The sequence below is a fragment of the Trachinotus anak genome, unplaced genomic scaffold (assembly GCF_046630095.1).
Source record: "Trachinotus anak isolate AG129_WGS33_773 ecotype Australia unplaced genomic scaffold, CSIRO_AGI_Tana_v1 ptg000008l, whole genome shotgun sequence".
Taxonomy (NCBI): Eukaryota; Metazoa; Chordata; class Actinopteri; order Carangiformes; family Carangidae; genus Trachinotus; species Trachinotus anak.
Window position 1 is genome coordinate 18,808,128 of NW_027273859.1, and position 24,884 is coordinate 18,833,011.

Genomic DNA, 24,884 nt, shown 5'->3' on the forward strand with positions numbered 1-24,884 from the left:
ATGAGATGATGGTTGCTGAAAGAAACCCTGTACCACTAGTGACACTAGGTGGCAGTGTTGTAATAAAGTTTTTAAAAATGTTTTTTAATGCTTGTCTTTGTGCCAGGGGACAGACATGCGCATGTGTTTGCCACAGTGTCATCCCTGCCAGTGGTTTCAAGCTGTTCACTGATAAAGTGGTGCCAAAAATGGGCCTACAAACGGTGCAACGCACCACCAAAATGCACAGAAGAAGCAACTTCAAGTTAGCAAGCATGCATGTAAACACCAAGATGTAAAACACTAAAATAATCTGTCTGCAATGCATTGCGCAAAATCTAAGCATCAACTTCACAAGGTACCTGTTTCTATATTACGTAGGATTTTGTTAGAAAAACACAAACTTTGTTCATGTTTGCCATCAGAATTCTTTATTGTCCATCCAGCTGGGCAGCAGGTTTGTTTGCCTTCCACCTTTCCTGAACCTGAAGGGTTCTGTAGGAAGAAAACATCAGTACCCTCAGTAGTGGCATATCTTACACAAATCGTGGCCCGCTTCATCCTTCATACATGGTTGAAAAGCTCAGTCGTTGTAACATTAGCATTACTTACCATATGTTATATGACAATCTGGGGCTCACAATACTCATTATACTTTATCAACCTGCCCTGAAAATAACCACACTGACACTCCTTCATTCTTGCTCTCCCACTCACTCACAGACAATTAGCCACACAGGCAGCTTAAAGAATGAAGACCACAAATGTTAGATGGTGTGGGCCTTGTTCTTCAACACCACTACATACACAAGAATTTTGCTTTTATTTTGTGAACTTAAAGCTGCAGCTACCATCTCAAGTTTGTTTTTGATAGTCTCCGCCACTGACAGCTGTGTTGCATGCACACAGTGACAGGCTCCCTCGGCGGTAAACCTGTTTCTCTCCAGGCTGCTCTCATGAATCCCTTTGATTATTAATTAATTGTGATTTCGGTTGGATTTGAAGACATAAACACTCCCAAACTCATAGCTATAGGATTATTCGCTTAAGCCAAATAACGTTCAGGGGAAACACTAAGCTCTAAAATAATAGTTTAGCTGCTCTAATGTAGTTATTTTCAGTAACTGGGATGTGACCCAGTACTGGTGTGCACAGTGTTGCCTTAAGGCTGCAAAGATTTCATTCACTCCCTCCCCATTACTACCACCCATGTACCCATCACTGCATACACATGGATACACATGTAGCTCCACCCCAACGGCAGGCACTGAGGCTTCTTCTGCCGCCACCCTCTTGCTGGCACCAGCAGTGAAGGCCAGGGAAGGATGGTGTGTGTGTCAAATTGCATTCAGTTTTATGTCTCAAAATTTTTTCTGTCTATCAAAACTGACTATTGACCTTCTGTCTATCAGCAGGAAACGCCTTACTGCCCCTCCCACCACGTACTTCTAAGTGGCATATCTGTGCTGTCAGCCACCAAAAAATTTAAAAAGTGAAGAAAATTAGCTGGATGGGAAAAAAAAGAAACACTCAATCTGTCACTGCTTTTAATCATTCCTGATATGCTCAATTTTTTCTTGCATGCCTGTCTTTATGTACATACTGTTTATGCATGCTCTCTTGCTTATGCCTTTGCATTTGGAACAACAATATTGCATAGGTTAGTATGTGGTGGGGTAGGTTAGTCAGCTAGATAGATTCAGTCTACTTAAAAAAGTCCTTTCCAGACATAAAAAATAATGTGGTTCTATCATTCTGTCTGATATGCATTTTTGTTCCTTATTCAAAAATCACAAAAATGTGATAGTGAGGGATTTACTAACAAACAAATGCATTTAGTCAAGTTAACATAATAAAGTAAAAATTAAGTCATAAATAAAGTTGGTTAAAAGTAAATTAATTAATGTAATTCCACTTCAAAAGTAAGATAGCTCTTTCATTAGCTCTGTTTCTGTTGACTGAACATCTGTCACGATTACTGTACCGAGAGTATTAGGAGGAGAGAGAGAAAGAGAGACAGAGAGCATAGACCATGGACAGAAAGTGTGAAACTTAAACTTTTTAAGTTATGTAACAGTGTACTCTCGTATTTTTGGTGACTGACAGCAGAGATATGCTACTTAGTTTGGGAGGGGCAGTAAGATGGTCACTGCAGATAGACAGCGGGTGGAAAGTCACTCAGTTATGATGCTCAGTAAAAAAAAAAAAAAAAAAAAAAAAATGCAGTGATGCTAAACTGAATGTGCATTTACACGCGTCATCATTCCTAATCTTTAGGCATTCACTGCCAGTGCCGGCAGGAGGTTGGCGGTGGTGGTGGTCAGGGGGGACTGGATGAATGGTCACGTCTTGTCTGAACAGGGTTAGGGTTAGCTAACCCACACCTGTGACTCAGCTTCTACATACATGTCCTCATTACGGTGTATCTTGTGTGCTTCAACGACTCTGCAGTCATGTAATGTGCAGACCCTTGCTTTCCCACTGTATCTCACATTCCTTACACAAGCCTCTGAGCATGTGCACAGTATGTGAACACTTAACATTATCACAGGGAAACACCAAATGTTTATGCCTTGCCAGTGCTGTATATGTTAGGACAACTATTGTGGGCGCAGCAAGTCACTGTTGACCACAGCTTGAAGACCAGACAAAAGGGATATTTGCAAAATGAAATATCACAGAGCAGATGCAGATACATTTACCACATTTGTTAAATTTGAGACTGGGATATCTTGTTAGTATGTCTGTACTCTTGTGGCCTGAAAGATGTGCAACACCCGAGAGCACCCAGTATACAGAGACTCACTGTTTCCTGAAATATTCAAATTTAGCTAAAGATAATAAAACGATTCTGTATTTCTCAGTACAATCAATAATTGAGGGACTCTTTCAAAATTTGTAAATCAAGGGGAAACAATGTACTCCTTAATGTCTTAGTGAAATCGAGGGCTTTCAACCCTTTAACCCTACTCACATTTTCAGATTAATAGGAGATTAACGGATTTGTGGCTACATTTGAATCTATGGTGTTCTGTGTGCTTTTGAGGGTAAATTAAAGACTCAGTGATATTTTTGTTTTATAGTGCAAATCTCTGTTGTGATACAGACATTTCACATTCAGCATTTTGAGAACTGTGTAAATAATAAAACATAACTAATGTTTAAATATTCAGAAGAGTTTATTTTTTGACAGTACTGTTTCACTGTTTGACAGTAGAGTTTCTCTATAAGTCTGCCAGGAAGACATTGAGCACTTTGCATAGTAAGAGAAGAATGACAAAACATCAAAGAAAGTCCAAAACATGAAGCTGTGCTGGTCTGTTTCAATATTCCTCAGGATTTGCTCACAATTATTTTGTCACTAAACTTTGTAATTATGTCTTCATAACAAAGCTTGAAAGAGTAATGTAAAACCTAAGGACCTAACAAGAACAACCTTTAGAAATTAAACAAATTAACAGTCAATCATGTTGTGGTTTTATTCAATAAATGATTTGGTTTAATCTATTATTAATCCTGAGTCATACAAATTTGGTTAGAAAAAAAAGTAAATTCCTCAGCTGTAGCTGGTTCAGAGTCTCAGAGAAAGAGTGTGGTGATGGCTGCAGAAATGAGTGGGAGGATGACACTGGGACCAGTGGGTATGGCGTTGTTGCACATGTCGTGTTCACAGCATTGATAATCACCGCCACAGTTAATACTTTTCCGACAGCCCTTAGTGGTGACATCTGCAAGACATGATGGAACAACCTCAGTTTTGAGTCACAATGACATTCAGGACAGCGATATATCAGCTCAGAGCCTGCCTGACAGATCATCTCTTTGAAGTGATCAGTATTAGATATAAATACGTCTGGTGGTGTAGGACAACTTACTTTCCCCTTTATGGGTGAAACAGCGATTCAAAGGGTCAATACAAATTGCGACCCGTGTGCAGACTTTAGGGCCACTTTTGTCACATGTCGCGATGCATTTTAGTCCACATGCTGTACAGGAATACAAAATACTGTCATGCATGGTTTAGGATATGGCAAATGTAAGGCACACAATTTTACTAATCAAAATGTTTTCCAAATTTTAACATTCCTACATATTCAGACTGGTTTCCTACAGTAAGAAGACAATCATCAGAAATGTGTTCTACAACAACAGATCTGAAAATAAAGACAACATGAAACTTGGGAGAAATCACGAGCAAACTTCCAATTATAGTCCATCCGATTTAAGTCCTTCTAAAACAGAAATTATTATACTACACTTTGGAAGTATTCTAGTATTTTCAAAATCACCACTGTAAATATTTCCAACCTGTTAATAGTATTTTAAATAAGTATTGTGAAATTCATATATTCATGTAGTAAAGACAAAACTTTTGGACACCACTGCCTTTTTTTCAAGTTCAACAACAACTTCTGTAGCTTGATTACTTTCATTTCTTTGTGTTACAATATCCAAGCACATAAAGCAGCTGCTGTTCTTACCTGTGGACAGAATCATGAACAGGATCAGTGCTCCATAAAGCCGCATCATGAACAGTGAAAAACAGACTTAGTCAACCCTTTAAGAGGTGATCGGTAGAGAAGATGTGAGCACCTTCAGTTCCCTCCTTTTATAGCCCAACCTCTCAGTCCTCCTCCAGAACTTGAACGTGTGCGTATTTTCACAGAGCCTCCTGCCAAGAAACTTGAATAATGTCAGCCCCAAAATGAGCTCTATCCCTGAGACCACTATGTAGAGTATTTACAGCTGAATAAAGACAAGAAGTGATCATCTTTTGTAGCAGATAGTCTCGTTTTTAACACAATTCAGACTGTAAATGTTGCAATAGTAATGTTTAATTTCAATAAGTCCATTGTTAAGTACATTCACATATGACACATTTTTCACAGTGGTTAGTTTCCCTCCCAGTAAGACACACGGACATGTAAATTACTTTTTTAAATTTTCATTATTTTTGAAAGGTCACTTTACCTAATTTATTCAGCCTACTTAGGCAAAGCCACAACACATACTGTATGTTTTGAAAAGTCCTTACATTGGCGCCATCTTGTGACCATCTGGTGGTAGTGTGTTTAAATGGACGCACTTCTAAGGTGAGCAATGATGTTAAGGGTCTTTGCGCTTAATTTTTTACTGCATTAAAAGAAAGTATACTCTACCAGGGAAAACAAGGGGTAAATTGTCTTAAATTGTCTGTATACAAACAGTATATGTTTATGTGTTTTGTGAACGGTGTTGAAAAAATATCATTTTAGCTAAAAATGATGCAAAATGAAATTATCCAGTCAATAGGCTATTGGTAGGACCTCAAAAGCTGTTGAGGAATTTTGTTTTTGTAACCTCTAATAAAAAAGTGTAAGAGTTAAAATGAGTTGAAAGCACAAAACCCACCCAATGTCAGTCCCAGCTGACACTGGGTGAGGGTGGGGTACACTCTGGACAGTCTATCACAGGGCTAGGAGCAATGGCTAGGAACAATGGCTGACAATATCAACAGGAGGATGGCACTGGGAACAGTGGGTATGGCACTGTTACACAAGTCCCCTTCACAGCAGTCCATGGAGGTCACACATAAGGCACTGTTTTGGCAGCCCTTAATGATCCTCTTAGTGAAGAGACCTATAAGACAGGATAGTAAAAACCTAATTTTCAACAATAACAGAAACCACCAGACAACCAGTACAGCAACATTTTAGCTCAGCCCTCCTGTGATAGATAATATCTTTGAAATGCTCAGCGTTAGATCCAAATACTTCAGGTGTGGAAGAGAAACGTACCTTTCACTTCAATGGAGAAACAACGGTTGGCAATGGCGGGACAAGTTGAGCGCTGTATGCAGAAGTCATGGTTGATGTCACATGTGTAGCAGCTCAATCTAGATGCTGTGCAGAAATACAGAATACTGTCACAAATGATTCGGAATACTCCAAGTCTAATGCTCATTGATTTTCTGAATATTCAACAACACCAACAACAACAACAAAGAAAACCCTGAGACCAGTGGGAGTAGCACTGTTACACAAGTCCCCTTCACAGCAATCCATGGGGCCTCCACACAGAGCTCTATTTTGGCAGCCCTTAGTGATGCGACCTGTAAGACATGATGGAGAAACCTCAGTTTCAACATCAACGAAACCCACCAGGCTTTCAGTACAGCAACATATCAGCTCAGACACTGCCTGATAAATAATATCTTTGAAACGCTCAGTATTAGCTATGAATGCCTCAACTTACCGTTCACTTCGAGGGAGAAACAACGGTTGAGGGAGGCAGGACAAGTTGAGATCTGTGTGCAGGATTCAGGTTCAGTGGTGACACATGTGTGGCATCTTAATCTAGATGCTGCACAGAAACACAGAACACTGTCACAAATGATTCAGAATACTCCAAATCTAATGCTCATTGATTTTCAACAACAACAACAACAACAACAACAACAACAACAACAACAACAACAACAACAACAACAACAACAACAAAGAAAACCCTGAGACCAGTGGGAGTAGCGCTGTTACACAAGTCCCCTTCACAGCAATCCATGGGGCCTCCACACAGAGCTCTATTTTGGCAGCCCTTAGTGATGCGACCTGTAAGACATGATGGAGAAACCTCAGTTTCAACATCAACGAAACCCACCAGGCTTTCAGTACAGCAACATATCAGCTCAGACACTGCCTGATAAATAATATCTTTGAAATGCTCAGTATTAGCTATGAATGCCTCAACTTACCGTTCACTTCGAGGGAGAAACAACGGTTGAGGGAGGCAGGACAAGTTGAGATCTGTGTGCAGGATTCAGGTTCAGTGGTGACACATGTGTGGCATCTTAATCTAGATGCTGCACAGAAACACAGAACACTGTCACAAATGATTCAGAATACTCCAAATCTAATGCTCATTGATTTTCAACAACAACAACAACAACAACAACAACAACAACAAAGAAAACCCTGAGACCAGTGGGTGTAGCGCTGTTACACAAGTCCCCCTCACAGCAATCCATGGGGCCTACACACAGAGCACTGTTTTGGCAGCCCTTAGTGATGAGACCTGTAAGACATGATGGAGAAACCTCAGTTTCAACATCAACAAAACCCACCAGGCATTCAGTACAGCAACATATCAGCTCAGACACTGCCTGATAAATAATATCTTTGAAATGCTCAGTATTAGCTATGAATGCCTCAACTCACCGTTCACTTCGAGGGAGAAACAACGGTTGAGGGAGGCAGGACAAGTTGAGATCTGTGTGCAGGATTCAGGTTCAGTGGTGACACATGTGTGGCATCTTAATCTAGATGCTGTACAGAAATACAGAGTACTGTCACAAATGGTTTAGGATGCTAAAAATGTAAGGCTCGTTGTTTTCAGAATTTTCAACCAAAAGAAAGAGGAAAAAGAGGTGAGACCTGTAAGACATGATGGAAAAACCTCAGTTGCAACCTCAACAACAACAACAAAAAAAGAAAAGGAAGAAAAACCCAAAAACCCCACAAGGCACTGAGTACAGCAACATATCTGCTCATACCCTGTCTGATAGATTGTATCTTTGAAATGGCCAATATTAGATATAAATCCTTCAGTGTGGAGGAACAACTTAAAAACCACACGGAGGTAGGAACAACATCGGAGGAGGCAGGACAAGTTAAGATATCTGTGCAGGATTTAGGGTTTAGTGGTGTCACCTCTATCTACCGCAAATCTAAGACTCATTGTTATTTGGAATTTTCACCAAAAAAACAAAAAACAAACAAACAAACAACAAAAAAAAACAAAACAAAAAACCCTGAGACCAGTGGGGGTGGTTGTGATTGTGGGTGTGGTTGTGGGTATGACACTGTTACACAAGTCCTCTCTGCAGCAATCCAGGGGGCTGGAACATAGACCACTGTCATGGCAGCCTGTAATAATGAAACCTGTAAGACATGAAAGAAAAACTTCAGTTTAAAGTTAAGTTAAAAGTTTAGTCAGTAAAAGTTTAAACAATAACATGAAAGATAATATTTTTGAAATGCTCAGTATCAGGTATGAATACTTCAGGTGAGGAAGAACAACTTACCGTTCTTTTTAAGGGTGAAGCAACGGCTGAGGAAGCCAGAACAAATTGAGGTGTTTGTGCAGTGTTCAGGCTCGGTGGTTACACATGAGTAGCATGTCAATCCACATGCTATGCAGAAATAAAAAATACGGTCACACATGGTTTAAAATTCTCCTAACCTAAGGCTCAGTGTTTCCAGAATTTTCACCCAAAAAATAAAAAAGAGAAAAACCTGATTTAAAAAAAGATTTTTAAACATTTTATGTCACATCCATAAGTGGACGCAACTGGCCACTGTCACCAGATTATACAAGACCCACCCCACCTGGTTATCCTGAGGCTCCCTCATCCCTGGTACCACACTGTTGCACTGAAGGCTTTGATTTTTGGTATAGTTTATTTTGTATTCACTGTTAGCCTGCCTGAATCAGTTTTGCTGTTGGTCTCATTTGTTAGATTCAACATTTTTACGGCAAAATAAATTAAATAAAATGCACTAATCTCTCAGATATTTGGTCCCAGAGCTGCGACAATTTCATGTTAAAATGTTCAATTAAAGCACACATAACTATAATAAACTGATTCTTACCTGTGGACAGAGTCATAACCACAATCATCAGAACTCCATAAAGCTGCATAGTGAACGGAGTGAAAAGAGGTTAATCAATCCTGTGAGAACTGTAGAGAGGATGTGACCTTTTCCAAAATCATCCATATATTGTTATCCTTCTGAGTCCTCCTTGAGAACTTGAACAAGGTCTGTTTCCTCAAAAAGACTCCTCCCTTGTACGAGGCCCAAAATTACCCCATTGTCCCATAGGCTATCATGTAGATTATGATAGTGATATGATATGGAAATCATCTTTAGTAACTGTCTCTTTTGTGTGACAGGAAATAGGATGTAAATGTTACAGCATGAGCGCCTTTGATAGCTATAGCGACCCCTGACATTTCACATTTCACATTTCCTCATTAGACAACTATTAAAGGGATTTGATATGGAAATCATCTTTACTTGCATATAAAATCTCTTTTGTTTGACAGGATGTAAATGTAGCTACATGAGTGCCTTTGATAGCTGACAACCTCTGACAATTCACATTTAACATATGTATTAATGATAAAGTAACAACTAGTGTGAGAATATTGTGACATGTTAATTTTTTTGCAGTAGGCAGAGGAAAGTGAAAGCTTTTGTTAGTGCTGGCCGAGAGCGTCGGCACATGGCTGTTTCACAGAGGCACTAACTTTCAGTATAAAAATACTTTCATAAATACCTTAAGAGAAACTCGGTCATTCATTTTTGGGACAGCACTACTGCCCAGTTTCTCCCCTACGAGTGTTCACAGGGAAGAAGAGACCATTCCCATTTTTGTCACTACACTAGGAGAGACCCTCTGCTATCTGTGGAGGTCACTGCTTACATGAGGGCAGGGCTGAGTTCTTCACACACAGCTGACACACACACACACACACACACACACACACACAAAAACTGTGAATTACCTGCAGAAAAGTTACATTTTAGTTCCTCTAGACTCTGAACACATGAATTGGCCTTGAGAGTTTGCTGTGAGAAATTTTGTGGTTTTAAGTATGAAAAATAACCGAAAGCATCAAACCAGGAAGTCCAAAGTTTTTACGTCTGCTTGTCTGCTTCAAGAAACCTGTTTATATCCTGTTTTGTCACTCATCTTTAATTAGGACTTAATAACAAAGCTTTTGTGGTTTTTTTTGTTTTTTGCTGTGAGAAGTGAAATGAAATGCAGAACCGAATTAATTATTGTGGTTTATTGAACATATATTGATCTGTATTCATTCATAGCTAGTACATATTGAAAAAGTCTTTATTCTTCTTGAGTTATACAAATTTGATTCAAAGAAAAAAAAAATCTAATCCAGAGTCTCAGAGAAAGAGAGTGATGATAGCTGAAGATACCAGCAAGAGGATGACACTGGGACCAGTGGGTATGGCACTGTTACACAAGTCTCCTTCACAGCAATTCAGGGGGCCTACACACAGAGCACTGTTTTGGCAGCCCTTAGTGAAGAGACCTGTAAGACATGATAGAAAAACCCTGAGTTTCAACAACAACAAAAAGCACTGGGTATTCAATACAGCAACATCTTATCTCAGACCCTGTCTGATAGATAATATCTCAGAAATGCTCAATAGTAGGAGATATGAAACTTCTGGTGTTGAAGAACAACTACTTACCGGCCACCTCCACGGAGAAACAACGATCTGTGAGGACAGGACAAGCTGAGACAGTTGTGCAGGATTCATGTGCAGTGGTTGCACATGTGTAGCATGTTAATCCACATGCTAAAAAGAAATACAAATACTGTCAAACATGGTTTAAGATACTCCACAGCTAAGCCTAATTGCAGATTGAAAATCCTAAATTAATACAGATTTATCAACATTTTGTAAGTGTTTCCTATTGCAAGAGGACTGGCCACTGTCTCCAGATAGCCTGCCAGAATCAGTTTCCCTGTTGATCTCATAGAGTTGATATTTTTACAGCAAACTCAATTAAATAAAATGCCCTAATCTCTCAGATATTTGGTCTCAGAGCCGAAACAATTTCATGTTAAAATGTTCAATTAAAGCACACATAACTATCATAAAGTCAGGACAGAGTCATAACCACAAACGTCAGAACTCTATCAAGCCAATATATATAATGTCAAACTTCTGAGTCCTCTGTGAACTTCAGCAGGGTCTATATCCTCAAAAAGACTCCTCCCTTGTATGTGAGCCCAAAATTACTCAATTACCTCCAAGGCAAACATGTAAATGATGTGATATGTAAATCACTGTTGTGTGATAGGAATCGGGATGTAAATGCAACAGCATGAACTGGTCTTTGATAGTGATAGCAATCACATTTAACATATTCAAATCTATATACAAATTACAAAGAAAAAACAAAACAAAAACAAAAACGAAAAATCAAAAATGAAAAAAAAAAAAAAACAGGACAGAAATAATTAGAAATATATTGACCCAAAAGATTAAATTTTTAATTTAAATTTTTTAATATCAAGAGACCCTGCAGAGTGGTACTTAAATTTGTCATCATTCAATGCTTACAATAGAATTGCTTCAAGTTAGAAAAGTTGATCTCAGACTTAAGAAAGTACATTCTATGCAAGCTATACATTAAAATATGCATTTTTGCTGCTGATGGCTCTGGGTATTTAACAGAAAATGAGTTTTATACATCCAAAAACAGGTGTGAGTAACTGCAACAAACCATGAACATTTCCTGGGAAGTGGTCTAAGCACGCGGACACGCACTGAAATGAATGATGTCTGAACTCCATTTCGCTCCTTCAGTTTCAGGTTCCTGATACTGCGCTGCTGGCTCGCTGTCACATTGTCACACCCATGTTATTTACAAATCAAAATGTCTGCTTTGAAAAAAAGCCAATTTACTTACAACATGGAGGGAACTATTGCCTCTGCAATTTACATGTACAGTACATCTCTTTCACTCTTTCCCTACAATAGCCTGGTGCCCCCAGCAGTGCCTCTATTGCCTAGACACAGAAACAGCCCCCTTATGTCTGTTGGAGTGCTTTGTTAATCCTCAGGTTCAACAACTAACCTCATCATTTATTATTTATTTTCTCTTGATTGCAGTAAATTGCTATTTACTGTTTTATAATATTTTCTAATTAGGGTTTCATAAGAAAGCTATTGTTTTTTTTACTGTTTGTAAAAGGCACAAGCGAGTCAGGCATATTATTGTTTTCAGTCTAATGCAGCTGGTGCAGCTTCACGGCTTTTAATATTAAAAAGTTGTTTATTCTTAAAGTTGTACAAATTGAGTCGGAAAAAGTGCAGCATAGACATAACATAATATTCACAGCTGTTGCTGGTCCAGAGCCTCAGAAAAGGAGTGTGATGATTGCTGAGGATACCAGCAGGAGGATGACACTAGGTCCAGTTGGTGTGGCGCTATTACACATGTTCCCTTCACAGCCATAGACTGTTTTTTCAATTAGAGGGAGGTGGTCAATCGCGTACATGTCGAGTTCATGTCAGGAACGCCAAAAGTCCATGAGTAGAGATTCCAGGAAGTCACTGCTTCCAAATAAGAAATAATCTGACATATAACCTTTCCTACAACTCCTCCAACCTTAACCACCATATACTTTGCTTGTACCTACCCTGAGATATGACCCATAGGAGCATACCATCATGTCCACAATAATAAACATGTGTTTAAGTTTGTGGAACAGGTGGCAGTGAGGTTAGGTTTTGCCACAGAAACTATTTGTTTAGGTTAAGGAAAAGATCTTTGTTTAGGTTAAAGTAAGTACTTCATTAAGATTAGAAGACATTCTTGAACCAGTCTCTAGACCCCTTTAAAACCATAAATTGTCATTTTTACACTTACACTAGTTTTTACAATGATTAAGCAAACAAGATGTGTTATTTAGTGTTTCCAGTCTTTATGCTAAGATAAGGTAACCCTCTGCTTCCCATTTCTTTAACTTTCTAATGTTCAAAAAATGTCCAGAGCACATGAGCTACAACTCAACTAAGCTGTTCTTACCTGTAGACAGCATCACAAACAGGATCAGAGCTCCGTAAAGCTGCATCATGACTGTAGAGAAAAACGATCAACTCTGTGAGACAGAGAACTGGAAAGAAGTCTCCTTCTCTCGGCGCAACTTCTCAGTCTTCTTTCAGACCTTGAACATTTGCATTTCCTCACAAAGCCTCCTCCCAAGTGACCTGAATAACGTCAGCCCTAAAGAGACCTCATTACTCTGAATCAACCATGTACACCAGATTAACACTTTATGGAACTGAAGACAACTATTTGATGCTGTTAGCCTATGTAAGATCATTTGTGATAGCAGGAAAAAAAAATCTTTTGTGTGATGTATTTCCATGTGTACCCTACACTACCCCATTTTCACCTATTGGTACACATGTTGTCTTTACAAATAGAAAAAAACACTTTCATGTAAAAACCACTTAACCAAAGTTCCCCTTTATCAGCAGAACAACCAATGCTCTGAATAAAAAAAATGAAAAAGCAGAAGTAGAGAGGACATGTGGTACAGTCATAGAGAAGTTTAAGTCAAAGGAAAGATTTAACACTAAGTGACCTTACTTGCTGATTCACTGACAGTCTTTAACCTATCTACCAGAAATGTCAGCAGTTTAGCAGAAACATCAGGTTTGAATAAGATGTGACTCAATGGGCTGTCATTGTTCAGCCAGATAAAGGCAGTATCTGCTGTATGTATTTCTATGTGCAATAAGAAACATTTCATTATCTATTTATTTATTTTATTTATAAAGTCATTGCTTCCTCTAACATATACTGTTTGCACTTTTAATCTTGTCCTTGTTTGAACTGCAAGTGGTCTTGTTTTCGATGTTTTAACGTCCTGGCATGTTTCTTAATGTTGCACTGTCCGGGAGTCGCACGCCAGTCTTGTTGTATTTTATACAATGACAATAAAGCTTTCAATTCAATTCAGTTCAATTGTCCAGTTCATGGTTTTTTTCATGGTGTTTTTAAGAATGTACTTACAATAGTTAATTGTCTATACACACTTTTTGTTTTCATGGGTTAAAAAAAAAAGACATTTGTCAATTAAGCTATTTTGCATTATAATAACATAGCATTTACAATGCAATTAGTCTTGGGGTCTTTACATTGTCTTTACATTCTTTACATCTTTAACAGAGTTTATAAAGTTGGAAATGACTAACTAAAATTTGACCAAAATCTGTCCATAAAGATACAGTTTATGAATAAATGAGTCAGTAATTTGGTTTCTTTTCTACAAAAAAATACTTTCAACATAAACATCAACGTTGGGTGTAAAACAAAAACATTAGTGGGTAAACAGAATATGTGGTAATAGTATTTCAAGGATTCAACACAAACACACGAAAAAGACTTCCCTCTTGGACTGATCTTTCTTTATTCACGATTTATTTCAAATGTGCTAATTACTGCATTATGACATACTTGTTTCTAGAGTATTTTGAAATCATCTGATATTAGGCCTACATATACCATTTCGTAAGGAGTATGATATAATAATATCAGATATCATGCAATTATTATTTTTTTTTTAATAATGATCCTTATTATTGTACCAGTTTTACTGCATGTAAGTGGTGCACTTTATGTTTAGAAATGCAGCTCTAAAACGTCTATGATCTCAAGCTCACTTTCACACATCGTAATACCGGAAGTACTTTAGTACATTTCAAAATAAAAAGAGTATCCAAATGACATAACTTGATGAGATGACATACCAAGAAAAGAAAAGATGGAAAAACCATGCACATGAGTATATCTATGAGATAGTCCAGACCGAGCTGGTTCACATGGGAGTTAGACTATGACATTGCATCAATTTCATGATAATGTTTTGCAGACATAATTTGCAGCACATCAATGCAACCTCAGAAAAGAAAAAAAGCAAGAAAAGAAATTTACTTATTTATTTATTTACATTTAATCAGACTAGGTGTGCAAAAGCAAGCCACAGTTTCTCAAGCCCATTAGTTATATTTTGAAAGACATAACCGGAATCCGTCTTACATCCTTGTACTTGACGTTGGCTACGTCATTTATGCGTCTGTGTGAGCTCACATATGCGCCGCTATGTTTTGAAAAGCCGGGCAGCTGAAGCTAAAGCCTTGCACAACACCGATGGGCTTCACATGTGCACACATTTCTGCACATTTATTTCTACGGTGCATCTAATAGAAGAGCAAACAGAAAGATGCCAAAATCTCTGAAAAAGTCCTGCCACGCTCCCATCAGCAAGTACTTCGCAAGACTGAGCAGCGGCAACACCTCCAACACTAAGTATGGGATTAATCGAAAGCCCGCTGAGCACCAGCTTTCAAGAGGCAAGGTGAGGTGTGCTTCACTCATTACAACACACACACACACACACACACACACACACACACACACACAGACACACACACACACACACACACATGCTCAGATCAGATATGCTTCATCTGGGAATGCTCATCAGTGAACTTCAGTTGCTTTTGTCCTGCAGCAGAAACTCTCCTCTGATTCCTCTGAACATTTTGGAAAGCCAACCAAACGAGCAAAGCTGTCTGTACAGGATCAGCAGGTGGAGGATTTGGACTGTGAGCCTGCACCCTGCCAGAGCACTGACGGTGAGTGTGTGCACCTCAAACTGAAAATCCCCCCTTCTCAACCCTTACAAAGGTCACCAACACCTCACCGTTTCCAGCTTCCAAAAGCATCAACGAGCACACAGTGATGTTAAATCCCTCTGTTAAGTTTGACTAATTTAACATAGATAAAATAATGTCTATTAAGTGCAACCACATCAAGACTGTGTATGAAAAAGAGCAAAAATATTCACATTGTGTGAGTTGTATTTACACTGTATTTCTTCTCTCTTCAGAAACAAAGCTAATATCGAGTCGAGGAGCACGCAGCCTCTGCTCCTCCACCCTGGAGAAGCTGAAGGGCTTCAACTTGATGGCTGAGCCCAGTGTCAGGGACAATGACCCTCAGAGAGAGGAAAAGAAGACAGCTGGCGCTAGCAGTGAAATCTGTGGCCAAGGAAGCAGTGTTTGGTCTCCTCGTGATATTCCAGATCAACACAGCAATAATAACAGACTTCAGCAGGCAGAGGAGGAGCATGAGGATGAGGATGACGAGGAGGAGGAGGAGGTTAAAGAAATGGAGAGTTCAGGACTGGCTGCTACAAAACAGGTACTCATGATAAATGATGACTCAATCACTTCACTGTCACTGTGTCCTTTGGGCAAAGGTTGGCCCCAGGATTGAGGTAAAAGCCCTCATGATGGCAAGTACTGGCCCTGCTAAGGTGTCCACGAGCAAGGCAGCACCACAGGAGGGCAAGCAAAAAAGCCAATTTCCTCATACAGGATCAATGAGGTGTTTTACACAAGAGTTTACATTTTGTGGATTGAGGAGCAGCCTTGTAGAAGGTTGGAGTTTCATTATTCTCTACTCTAAGATTTTTTTTAAGTAATCATGACACAAACATATATAATTGTATGTCAACTACACTGCATTTATAAGCACCACGTATTATAATCAAGAAAAACATGAGCTGGACTGATGAATCAGCTGGGTCAATATATCGGCTGATGTTAAGTTTTTGCACGTACATCTGTACTGGTGCATGAGTTTGTGTATAATTATCAGGACGTTCTTGCATAGAAATGAAAATTAGAAATGAGAACATACTGTGGTCACAGTTCTGTACACAAGAGTGGGTCAAAACCTAGTATATGTCTGGACCGCTAATTGTCTATGTGTGAAATTGAGGATGCAGGATGGAACCACACAACTGACATCATCGTACTGTATTAGGACTAGTGTCAGCTGCTTTCAGTCCTTTATCTGTTTGCTTCTCTCCTACCTTCTGTGCTCAAATACACAGTATTCTAATACAGTCAAGTATGAAACAGTAACTAATTGTAAAACTAACTAATAATTGTAAAATGATGCCTTAGAGAGAAAGTTAGAAGCAACACAGTCTATTATTTAGTCTCTCAGTGCCACTGCCTTGGTAATAAACTGCTACTCCCCATCTCTACCACTCACTGAACAGAGTAGGCATGAGAGCGGGCATCATTGGTGGCTCTCTTTGAACTAACATATTGTCACGTATGCTGGAAAACTACTGTGACCTGAAATTTGACCTTTTCTACAGCACATTTCTTTTCCTGTTAGTTTCTGCTTGAATCAGACAGCAGGGACTAAATGTATCTGAGAAGAAGCTACTGTGCAGAGAATGACCGTGCATAGCTGAGCTGTGAGAAAACAACCAATCAATCAATCAATCATACTTTATTTGTATAGCACTTTTTATACAATGAAAAGTAGCAAAAGGTGCTTCACATAGATGATGGACAATAAAACATTAAAGACACCCATAATCACAGGGGGGTAGCTGTTCTTCTTATAAAACATATGTGATTGTTCTTCCTCTTGTCTTTCAGCTCAGATACTCGTTGAATGATTGAAACCTTTGCAAAGGTTTAATTTAAAAGTCACACAAGACAACTTTGTGTGCATTGTGGTCCAGCCAAAAACATGTTTGGTGGGTCTCTCTTAAAAATGTTTGTTCATGTTATTTGTTTATTTGTGACTATTGGCCATCATATTAATGTTGGATTATTAAACTTTCAAATATCAATACTATTGGTCTGGATATTGGTCATACAATCCAGTATTTGCCAGGCAAGACAACAAAAAAGAGAAAGATGAAGTGACTGAACTTGTAAAGGGGAATAAACTTAGCATGATGTGTTTTTTGTTTTTTTTTTCACACGTGAGCAGATAAGTGAGAACTGAAAGTTTTGGGTGGGGAACTGTTGCTGCTGAAAATACAAAGTGTCTTTTGTCAGGGTGATCTATGTGGTTTTTTTTTTTCCATTGGCAGCGCTTCCTCTTGTCTCAGTTTGCAAAGTCCGGACAAGGAGGAGGAGGAGGGGGAGGAGGGGGAGGAGGAAAGGTTGCAAATCCGAGTCCTCTGTCAGATGCTGGCGCCCCCTCCAGACGCTCCAAAAGTGTTTACACTCCCCTGGAACAGCAGGTCATCCAGCTGAAACAGAAATACAAGGATGCCCTGTTGGCTGTAGAGTGTGGCTACAAGTACAGGTTCTTTGGAGATGATGCAGAGGTGAGAGCTGAAAAGCATCCATGTTCATGATGCAAACGGAGCTTTAACAATGTGAATCCAAAATATATTAACTATAATACTGTCTGTAATAATTAAATTATATTTCATTGCTTGTTGAAGGATATTTAGTCAGTATTAATGCAATTTTTAAGTATGCCCACTCTCTCAGTGAAATGTTTGTGAGTGTGTATACAGTATTTTTTGATGACTTGCTAGCTGCTTTTATGTACTGTATATCCTAAATTTTACTTTCCCCATATTTATAAATCTGTGTAATTTTGGGTAGGAAACAACATTTTTTATGTGATAATTACTGATTTATGACTGTTTCCAGCACTTAATCCTAAATTGAATTTTTTTTTTTTTCCCCATATTTATAAATCTGTGTAATTTTGGGTAGGAAACAACATTTTTTATGTGATAATTACTGATTTATGACTGTTTCCAGCACTTAATCCTAAATTGAATTTTTTTTTTTTTTTGCACCACTTTCAGACCAAAAACTCACTCTAGAGAGCATGTCAAAAATTTCCTGGAATTTGAAGGGAGAGAGAGGTCATTTTGAGAAATTTCCGGAGCACTCACTTTGGCCTCAGTTATCTTTTAAGGTGGCGCAGATGTCATCTTTGTGTGTGTGAACAGATTGCTGCAAAGGAGCTGAATATCGTCTGTCATCTGGATCATAACTTCATGACGTGCAGCATCCCCACACACCGCCTGTTTGTTCATGTCAGACGGTTGGTGTCCCACGGACACAAGGTATGAAGTAATGTATCTATTGCGTATTGTTCATATTTTAAAAAAGAGCCACGCCGTTTGTTATTGCTACATTATTGTGTTTAATTTCTAGGTTGGTGTGGTTAAGCAGACGGAGACATCTGCCATCAAGGCCTCGGGGGCCAATAGGAACGCTCTGTTCACTCGTGAGCTCAGTGCTCTGTACACCAAGTCCACTCTGGTGGGAGAGGGTATCCTTATAGACTGTGAATATCTGTGTCCATGTGTCCTGAAAACAGCTTTTTTCTATCTCTGCTTGTCTGAAGCTATTACCTTGACAGTTTTGTGAGATGTGAACCCGGTGTGCAGACTGCAGGATGTGGAGGGCGGGGCCTGTGGTGATGTGATGTTGGATCCTCCCGACAGCTTCCTGCTGTGTATTAGTGAGAACTGGAATAAAGTGAAGACGCAGCTCACTGTGGGGCTGGTGGTGAGTAGGATGAGTACAAAATCACAATAAAGTGGGGATGCAACTTGTTTATTAGGTTGTTCAGTTTTAAGCAGATTAATATTAATAGTTGAGAAATAAAGGAAGATAATATCTCAGCTTGTTTGTCAATACAAGTCATTGGGTTGTGTTATTATCTGTTCCTCCTTTGTGTATTTTGATGTAATTGATGGTAAATTACCAGTGTATTTGAATGTTATATTGGTTCTTTCAGTCTGTAATTGATGAGTTGACAATTGAATCTGTGGATTGGATAATTACAAACATACACTCATCCTGAACTTATAAAAATTAGTCATCAGAGATTTTTTGATTCTGTTCATACCAAATTAACTTTCCCTCTAACATCTGAAGTCATTGATGAAGGTCCATTCCTTTATTTGTCAGGTATTTATGTCAGAGCATCAGCCAAAAACTGACATTGTCATCTGTTGTCTTTGTTTTAGGCAACAATTAATTTATTGCATGTTAATGTGAAGCAGTAGCCCCGAGTTTGAAATCTTAAAAGCCTTTATTGTATGATTAATGTGAAGGAATTATTTCAGAACAACATAACATTACCCTTGAAAGTCAGACCAACGGGCAAAGCAGCACAGGGAGAAAAAGTAAATGTCTTACCATGGTATATGCATATGTTTTCTTTGTTATTTCTTCAATGCGTGCATTTGTGTTGTGTGTGTGTTTGTGTATGTAGGCAGTCCAGCCCAGCACAGGAGACGTGTTACTGGACTGTTTCCCTGATGGTGAGTCTCGCTCTGAGCTGGAGGCTCGTGTCCTAAAGATCAACCCTGTGGAGATCCTGGTGCCCTCTGAACTCTCCGAACCAACCCACAGACTCCTACAGAGCATTGCTAATGCCAGGTAATCTGCTATTAGGACACTAGAGGGCACTACATACCCGTGTACCACATGAGTGTATTCTGAACTGCTGATGTGCGCGTGTGTGTTTGTTTGTGAGTTTAAGTCTATTAAATTGTGAGGGATTGTGTTTAAATTTCCCCAGGCTGGTAGACAGTTGTTTTGTCAGGACTTCTCAGGGCTCAGTCTGGATGAGGAAATCAATGCAGTCTCATATAGAGGTTATGTGATAATGGACCTCAGCACCCTAGGTACCAGTGCAGGGCGAAACAGGCTCCAGCCAGTGCTTATATATTTTAAAAGTTTATAGATGTTTTTACAATACTGTCAGGTGATGTGTTAAATGTATATAATTGGTCAAACATGTAAAGTAGTTGTTGAATGTTAAAAAAAAAAAAAGGTAATAATAGTTGGCTGGTGGCTCTGGAGACTGAAGCAGGCTCTAATGTTGATTAATGTATTTGGGAGCCTTTAGAACTTTTTACTTCCATCGCTGTTTTTCCAAACTGCTGCTGCTTGGAAGTCAGATGGTACAAACTATAGATATATATGGTTATATAAATGTATCCTAATTTTACAATGTGCATTTACAATTTGCTAAATAACAGTTTTCAGACTACAGTATTCAGACTAGTATTATCAACACCATCATGGAAAAACCACTGCAGTGCATGTAAAGGTCAAACATTAAAAATGTTACTTTGGATAAAGTGAACATTTTAGTTAAAATAAAAGGAAAAAAACAACTATAAACAGTGGCACAAGCTTTCCTTGTTCAGATTAAGATAATTTTTTTTATGAGCTTTCAATGTAAGTGATGAGGGACAAATCCAGAGTCCTTGTTCAGTGTGAAAGTGTTTTCAGAAGTTTATCTGCCGCCAGTATAGCTAATATACAGCCTTTATTAAACAAAATGTCCTCTTTTTGTTACTATTCTTCCACTGCAACTGAGTAGAGACCCACAAAGTGCTCATTTAATACATAAAAACGCAGTGCAGCACAGATGGCAGGGGGCCTCACGTTAGATAAACTTCTGATTTCACTGACATTGAAATCACAGTAGGAAGGAATCTTTTAATTATAACAGCAGGCAAAACCTCTTTTAGTGTGCCTATGGGTACCTGACAGACAAATAATCAACATATACTTTAAGCACTTAACAGTCAACATAACACCATTATTTCAAATGATAGAAATTTGGCAGCAGTCGACTCATCAGTGATTAGCCCAGCATAAGAACATGAGGTACAACAGGGAGTCAGAGCTTCAGCCAAGTCTCTGATGCCAATACGGACTTGGATTCAATGCGTGCAGGCTGCTGTATAAACCGCAAGATCACAAGGAGTTCAACACTTCGTCTGACTAACAGCTCCGCCAGCAACAGTGACGCTGAACTGCTGTAGTCCAGAGACCTGTTGCCTCCCATCGTGCCACCGTTTGGCTCATCTCTGCTGACAGTCTGCACCCACCACGTTCACACCAGTGGGGACGGATTCCTCTGGAGGCTGCCTGTGATTGTATTATGCTGTGAAAATGAAATGAGGAAGTGGCAGGGAGTGGATTAGATTAGAAGGCGATGGTTGGATAAATGGGAGGCATGTCTGCTGCTTTTGACTCCTTGAGGGTGAACGTCGCTCATTATTCACGTTTTTTTTCGTTTTTTTTCTTAATACCAGTTGCTATTTCCTAAGCTTTCATTTTTTCCCTCTTAGTTTAGATTTAATCCTGGAAATTTTAGTTCATTTGTATTCATGCCTGTCTTCCTTTGTCTCTCCCCCTCCTCCTTTTTCAGCCGTTACAGTGGAGATGGGCCTGTAAAGGCCAGTCCAATTATTGTGTTTGAACAGCACTGCTCTCTAGCGTTGTGCTGGTCAGAGACAAGACTCTTCTCAGTTTTCATCCTGTATCATACAAATACAGGGCAGGTTTGTCTGTTTAGCTTGGACAGTAAATGTATCACATTTATATTCACACACACTACTCAGCTTTGTGCGGCCTTTTACAGACCATCCACCCAAGACATTTTTCTAGGCAATTTTTTTTTTTTCTCAATCATGAGTCATCAAACCGAGAAGAATGACACTTAAAATGCATAAATATTCTGAAATAGATGTTTTGATAATCAGCTTTGACACTTGTAAAAATTGCACTAATATAACACCAACCCATTAAAACATACAGAAGCAAGACCCACCCAGGTGAACATTTAAAACGGGGGATTTTTGTGCCTGTTGACGTTACCTCAACAGCCTCCCTGTCTCTGGGGTGGGCTATTGAGACGGGCCCCAAGGCAACGGGCTGTATGTGTGTCAATGGAGCGGCAGGTAATGAGTCCCTGGGAGGTTGGCAGTAGCTAGGTGCAGCTTTAGTTGCTTTACTCATCCACAGCCTGGAGTCATGAGTCAGGATCAGAGCGAGCTCAGCGACCACTGATGTCAATACAGATGTTCCTGCTTTTCCACTTTAAGTCGATGACTGACACTGTTGAAAGTTAATATCACATGGTGTGCATGCATGGTAAGACAGCAGTCATGTATCAGATAGAGCCACTGTGTATTCAGTGTGTGTGTGTGTGTGTGTGAGAGTGTGTGTGATTTGTGTTCACCCTGCAGCCATACAGACTAATCGAGCACCTTAATCTGTTGTGCACATTAACCTTCGATCTCTGGGTCTCAATACTCTTCTTTAACCTATAGCCGTCCCTGCTTTGGATTGATTATCACTATCACAGTGCTGTGAGCATTTAAAGAAATAGAAAAAATTAAAGAAAGAAGCCTCATGGTCAAAGACGTGGCGTGTCACCTCTTAATATGAAGCACCCACCCCTGCACATCTGCAGTGATAGACTAAACCCTAATTACAATTTCTTGTGCTCATAGTGTCGAGGAATGGCGTTGAGGGGCGCCACTGTGGCTGAATTGTTAAGGGTTATACCACATAACAGCAGCATTCATGCTTTGACTCCCTGCCTGGGGGGGCTTTGTTGCATGTTGTTGGCCTTTTGGTTCCCATACGATGAATCCTAAAGATCCTAAAGTGATGATCCCTTCACTTTTCATCCAACAACTACAACTGTATGCTCTGAGGATGAATTCTAATCACTTCATTGATTACTTCCTCCAGCGTCATCATCAGGTTACAATTTTGATTTATTCAGTAGTATGTTTTTTTGCCAAATACTATAATACACTTTATACAATTCCCATCAGCCTCAGCTGTACTTTGTGATTACTGCTGGCAGATGCTATCTTGCTAACATGCTAAGCTAAAGATGACTGACATTGTGAATAATTAGACCTGCTAAACAGCATGTTAACATTGTCATTACTTGCGTGATAGCATGCATTAGCATTTAGCTCATAGGAGCGTTGTGCACCGCTGGAGTGGCTGTAGTTTTTCAACAGTGTGAGCACCAAAAAACAAGGGATCGCAAATCAAATTAAACCAAATCATCTGTAGATTAGATAACACAAAGTGAACTTATCCTTTCATTTTGACTGGCGTTATGAGGAAAACTCAAATCCCTGCTCGGTTGTTTGAATAAACGGCAACCAGTATGTAACTTTGTAGTTTCCTGAGAACCTCAATTCAGACTGAAAGTTCCTAAACCCAGGTTCACATTGCTGTAGAAATGCTGCACTACTTCCCTCTGTCCCTGGATCAATATCTGCAGTTTTTGATGTTCTTGTAAACCTCATAATATGGCTGAGTTGACTGGTTAAATGATTAATGGTCATAGTTGCACTGCTGGCACAATATGCAGTTTATTGATCACACTATGCAATCTTTGTTCCCAGTCCGACCAGTGGCTGAAGTGAAAAATGATGTTTCTTCTACGTGTGTGTGTTTGTGTGTGTGTGTGTGTATGTGTGAGTGTGAGTGAAAAAGCATTAGGAAACGGAAGACAGAAAATGCTTCAGCACTGTGTCCACAGCCACATGCTTGCCTTGGTTGCCCTGGCAACAGCAGAGAGGACAAAGCAACCAAGTCCTTGAGAGCAGCAATGCCTAGAGAATGAATGGAACAATAGGGTGATGCGGTGGAGCAGCGGGGAGATGGGGAGATACAGGGGAGCTGTGTGTCTGGGCATGTGACTGAGGTTTGCCTGCGTGTGTGTGTTTGTATCCGTAGAGTCTGGTTGAACAAAAGGATGGCTGGAACATGCTCTGCTGCTGTGTCTAATTCATCTCACAGAAAGAATCATCTGACATCAGATGTTGCGTGTCCTTCTTGAGTCTGTCTGTACAGTCACAAGCATCACTGGACTCTTGAATCAATGCCCTGATGTTGCTCCTCTCCAGTCCTCAGGCTGATGACCGTGTGAGAGTTGAGAAGAGAGACAGCGCTCAGTTTGAGTTCGCCTCTGCAATGAACGCAGTCACTGAATTCTACTGCCACACCCACGGGAAAGGTGCGTTTGTTTGTGCCACTGCATCCCTCTTTTCTTTTCAGTCTTTGATTCTACATTCCCTTCAGCTGCCCGTATACTCTCACAGCCCTTCAGATGTAAAACACTGGATGTGTCTGTGGAGCGGGCTTGTGATCACTGGCTGTTTGTGTGTGTGTTTGTGTCCTCCAGGCGCTCGCTCTCTGTCGAGTGTAGCGTCCTTGGAGAGCCCAGTGATCTGCTGTCTGGGGCCGCTCATCCAGTACCTCCAAGAATTCAACTTGGAGAGAGTTCTTAGGAGTGAAAGGTACACACAGACCCACATACACAAACAAACACGTACAGCAACACAGACTTCAAGCTTCTTCCCACTGTGAATTCCTGGGTCTATGTTTAATTTTGAGAGTTGGATTCTGGTCAGGAATGTGAGGAAATTTACGCACTGCCCCACAGTAATATAAAAGACTGTTTCACAACTTATTTTAAACTGTATTACTTTGAAGTGAACATTTATCTCTTTTTATTTTTTATTTTTAACCCCTTTTACAACCTTTTGAGGTGAACGCCAACATTGTACAGTTTATGCAAAGTCATAGTGAAATTGTGAATTTTCACTATCACGATCATCACATTTTAAAACTTCCTTCTTTGAAATTCACTCTCATGTTCTTAACTCCTGCAGTTTTGAACAATATAGTCAT

At 39.5% G+C, this 24,884-nt stretch overlaps 3 protein-coding genes across 6 annotated transcripts in view; 1 reads left to right on the forward strand and 2 right to left on the reverse strand.

Annotated features, from left to right (window-relative positions):
- Positions 1-3,139: 3,139 nt before the first annotated feature.
- LOC139624265 (protein psiI-like) lies at positions 3,140-9,679 on the reverse strand. Of its 2 annotated transcripts, XM_071483261.1 has the most exons (11): positions 8,607-9,679; positions 8,039-8,146; positions 7,773-7,895; positions 7,173-7,280; positions 6,937-7,029; positions 6,710-6,817; positions 6,474-6,566; positions 5,757-5,861; positions 4,461-5,598; positions 3,855-3,965; positions 3,140-3,707 (listed from the first exon to the last, which is right to left on the reverse strand). In XM_071483261.1, exons 1-9 carry the CDS (start codon positions 8,653-8,655, stop codon positions 5,435-5,437), a joined length of 951 nt encoding a protein of 316 aa, XP_071339362.1. In that variant the 5' UTR covers positions 8,656-9,679; the 3' UTR covers positions 3,140-3,707; positions 3,855-3,965; positions 4,461-5,434. The 2 variants fall into 2 exon arrangements, with proteins under 2 accessions (XP_071339362.1, XP_071339363.1); XM_071483262.1 differs by lacking the exon at positions 3,855-3,965.
- Positions 9,680-9,793: 114 nt separating this feature from the next.
- On the reverse strand, positions 9,794-12,932 carry LOC139624267 (lymphocyte antigen 6G-like). Its single transcript, XM_071483263.1, has 3 exons — positions 12,586-12,932; positions 10,236-10,343; positions 9,794-10,072 (listed from the first exon to the last, which is right to left on the reverse strand). The coding sequence occupies exons 1-3, from the start codon at positions 12,632-12,634 to the stop codon at positions 9,924-9,926; spliced, it is 306 nt and encodes a 101-aa protein (XP_071339364.1). The 5' UTR covers positions 12,635-12,932; the 3' UTR covers positions 9,794-9,923.
- Positions 12,933-14,645: 1,713 nt separating this feature from the next.
- The window catches only part of msh3 (mutS homolog 3 (E. coli)), a 40,975-nt gene continuing 30,736 nt past the window's right edge, over positions 14,646-24,884 (forward strand). For 2 of the 3 annotated variants that reach the window (XM_071483264.1, XM_071483267.1), the window contains exons 1-10: positions 14,646-14,923; positions 15,080-15,203; positions 15,458-15,771; positions 17,474-17,713; positions 18,356-18,472; positions 18,564-18,681; positions 18,781-18,920; positions 19,633-19,799; positions 24,098-24,207; positions 24,376-24,490. In XM_071483264.1, coding sequence (XP_071339365.1) covers positions 14,789-14,923; positions 15,080-15,203; positions 15,458-15,771; positions 17,474-17,713; positions 18,356-18,472; positions 18,564-18,681; positions 18,781-18,920; positions 19,633-19,799; positions 24,098-24,207; positions 24,376-24,490 — 1,580 coding nt within the window. In that variant the 5' untranslated portion in view covers positions 14,646-14,788. The remainder of the gene's footprint in view (positions 14,924-15,079; positions 15,204-15,457; positions 15,772-17,473; positions 17,714-18,355; positions 18,473-18,563; positions 18,682-18,780; positions 18,921-19,632; positions 19,800-24,097; positions 24,208-24,375; positions 24,491-24,884) is intronic. The other variant, XM_071483266.1, reaches the window with a different exon arrangement.